The sequence below is a fragment of the Eleginops maclovinus genome, chromosome 16 (genome assembly GCF_036324505.1).
Source record: "Eleginops maclovinus isolate JMC-PN-2008 ecotype Puerto Natales chromosome 16, JC_Emac_rtc_rv5, whole genome shotgun sequence".
Taxonomy (NCBI): domain Eukaryota; kingdom Metazoa; phylum Chordata; class Actinopteri; order Perciformes; family Eleginopidae; genus Eleginops; species Eleginops maclovinus.
Window position 1 is genome coordinate 13,884,683 of NC_086364.1, and position 3,273 is coordinate 13,887,955.

A 3,273-nucleotide genomic window follows, 5' to 3' on the forward strand; every position below is an offset into this window, starting at 1 on the left:
CTGTATTTCGTGTGAAGCAGCTGCTCAATGTCTTTGTTACAGGAAGAAGTTATCAGCTTGACATAAAGTTATTTTTGTTCTGTTTGAAGCTGAAACTAATAAGATTGTAGTGTTTCCCACAACACATATCTTTACATTAGAAACATTAAAGCTCTTCATAGATCATAAAAGGATAACAAACATCTGTTTGTGTTTAGGGTATCTCTAAATGTGCCCTGTCATTTAGAGATGTGGTTTGCAATCTGGGGTTTAGGTGAAGATAGTGACAATCAAAAATGTAGGAGGAAATCATAAAACACAGTGAACTTGTGACCTAACCTCCGTAGAAAAATGTATACTAAAAAGCCAACCATATAACATGTAGACTGTTATACTCAGTAAGTTTTCTCTGCCGGTGGAAAAAAATGTCAGCGGTCATAAAACAAATCAAACAGTGAGAACTTGTTTCATAGAAAAATATTGCTCTTTTATTATAAATTAATGAAATGTTCTTTTACAAATATAAATAAGTGCAAAGTCGTCTCAGTCTGCTTGCTTCATTAAACAAATATATTCAAGCATCTGTAGCCAGTGGTTTGGCTGGCAAAAGTACATCTTTATAAAAGACAGCACAAAAACATTATCTTCACTCATGTTAAATCATGAAAATGTGATACATTATGACTCTTCTCCTTCACTGGAAAAGACATACCATTTTTAATACATTCATCTGCAAGCAATGGAAATGCTGTTCCGTGCCAAAAATACTTCTACATATTTTGGTATACATTGTTTTTCTCCACTAAAGCCATATTCAGCAGTACTACTGTTCTCTCAAGTAAGATCCTCTAGGGTTCAGTCATGTCTAGGTCAGGCAAGTTTGGCATAAACGTTTCCTCTAAACAACATTTCAGAAACATGTGTTCTTTCCACATTTTGAAACATCTCGTTAGATTTCTTTATGTCATTTTTCAGTGGTGGCAGTTTCAAATATGCACCAAGAAGGCCATCAGTGTCCACTTAGTTTCCATTGTCTTGGAATTTCCAGGCTGGTCAGAGATGCCAGGATGCTGGACAGACTCTGATACGTCCAAGATTATCATCCGAGGTCAGCAAAAAAAACCAGCCTGACCGTAAAAAGCCGGTCCGGGATTAATGGATAGATGATTTTTCTGAGGCTGATGTGTGTGAGCTCGACAGCTTCACAGCACATTAGGTAAGCAGCAGCAGAGGGAACCTGTCATCAGACTGTAGACAGCTGACTGTAAGCTTCACTTCAGTTTTCAGTAAAAATGTATGTCATCAATGAGGGTTCTCTCTCTCTTTCATACCACAATATTACAGCAGCTCTCTCTTCTCTTCTTTTGGGCTTTTGTTGCCCACTTTTCTGTGAGACATACACACATCTTGTCAGTACAATGAGCTGCTCCTTTTCACAAGCCCGAACTTGGGCTTGACTGTCTCTGCTTTGTTACACAGTATGTGTCTTTACTAGCTCCGCTGAAACCATATGTTTCCTTTTTAGTCTTTGCCCCTTCAAGAGCATCAGTCAAACAGCTCTAGATAGGAGCCTCATATTCCTGGAGGAACTCCCTAATGGGATGAGGAAGTTGGTCTCTTTTAGAAGAAATGTCCAAATGTCCATTGACAGTTTTCCTGCACAAGTGCTGCAAGGTGGATAAGTTGCAGGAGAGAGGTTTGATGAGCTCCAGAGGAATCTTCTCACCTCCAGAGTAAATGTAGTACATATTCCCACTGCGAGCATTCACTTTGCTCTGCGGCATATAGAAATGGATCAGCTTGAGGACACAGTCAAAGTGTGGAACAGATTGAATGTTCTTAGGGTCTGTTTGTAGGTAGAAAGAGGAAGAGTCACATTGGATCCGAAGGTTCTTAGTGCCTGACGCCGTCTTGACACTGAGGGCGTACAGGTGCCTGTTGTCGGAGCTGTCTCTGATGAGGAATGTGCCAGTGGTCTCGGCCACAAGCATGGCATTGGCCTCCTTCCCAGTGATGGCCCCCCAATAGAAGCCACTCTCCTGCAGCTTGTGAAGTGTGGAGAGGACCATCTGATACTGTGTTTTGGAAGTGAAAGTCTTAAAACGCTGAGGCAGCCGCATGCTGGAGTCCAAGAGGCTGCTGCTCATTGCGGAGTCAAACTTGCTGTAAGTTACCATGGCGCTGTGCCCGCTCTTTAGGCAGTCTGGGGAGCACTGGGTGCCACACAGACAAGAGAAGAACAGGTAGGGTCCAAAAGAGGCTCCAAGGGTTGTTGTTGTTGTTGTTGTTGTGGAAGGGTGTAAAGTTGACTGTCTGTCTGGCAGTAAAACACCTAAGGAAACAAGAGAGGAAATGTGAGCTCAGTGTGGAAAAGATGACACAATATTAAATGCAATTCAAAAGTTTCACATACAATATTAAACCAGAGCTGTTGTATTCATGTTGAGGTCTAATAAGACACTCCTCAGCTCGGTCAGCTCTGGAAACCATTTTTTTCCAGATGTGCATGCTCTCTACATCATGCGTTTAAACATGCCTTTAAGGATGGAAAACATTTTGCCAAAGGACTTTTTGTGTCTGCTATAAATAAATACAATTAGACCCACGATGGATGATTCCCCTCCTGTGTTTGAGAGGAGTCATGGTTTCAACAGTGTTGACTTAATTGACTCCATGTAAATTACAGGCATTTCGGGGAAACTTTTTGTGTAATCTGCCCTCGAGACAGTTCCAGTAAAGTCATGGTAGACCTGATTGCGCAATCTGCACGGCATGACCGGCTTCACCAAAACAAACTCACTTAGATAAGCATGCAAAACATTAATAATATTGTCATGAACATTTACAATAAGTATTGTGTAAAAAAAAATAATTAAAAATGTCCTTACCTTTAATGTTTCTCCAAACTCGCTCTGTTAAAATAATTCCAAATCGATGGATAGATGTCTGTTCAGCGTCTGTCCGGAAGATACAAAAGTTTTTTGGCAACAGACTTCAGACTTTTTGATTACTTTTCTCGCTGTGGATATGCCCGAGTACTGGCTTGGTGCTGGGCTGTTGTGCTGTGAGTTACTAGTGAAGCTAAGGAGCAGAGAGAAGTCATTATAGCTGAGAGCTAGACTCCGCCTCTGCTTCCAGGAAAGCCTCCCTCTTGGCAGATTGTCAGGAAGCATGGTATTTTTTTTGTGTGTTAAAGATTCCTGCTATGAGAAGCGCCCTCCCCCCGCTGTTCCTCCAAAAATGAAGTTAAGGAGGAGTTTCCAAGCAATACTTATTTATCTTTGTTAACAGCGT

At 41.3% G+C, this 3,273-nt stretch overlaps 1 protein-coding gene across 1 annotated transcript; it reads right to left on the reverse strand.

Moving 5' to 3' along the window:
- Positions 1 to 441: 441 nt before the first annotated feature.
- On the reverse strand, positions 442 to 3,067 carry socs3a (suppressor of cytokine signaling 3a). Its single transcript, XM_063903787.1, has 2 exons — positions 2,868 to 3,067; positions 442 to 2,311 (listed from the first exon to the last, which is right to left on the reverse strand). Exon 2 carries the CDS (start codon positions 2,154 to 2,156, stop codon positions 1,539 to 1,541), a length of 618 nt encoding a protein of 205 aa, XP_063759857.1. The 5' UTR covers positions 2,157 to 2,311; positions 2,868 to 3,067; the 3' UTR covers positions 442 to 1,538.
- Between the last annotated feature and the right edge of the window lie 206 nt (positions 3,068 to 3,273).

What these genes read in the sequence shown, in the direction of transcription:
- socs3a (XM_063903787.1), bottom strand. Translation starts at nt 2,156, where the DNA reads ATGGTAACTTACAGCAAGTTTGACTCCGCAATGAGCAGCAGCCTCTTG.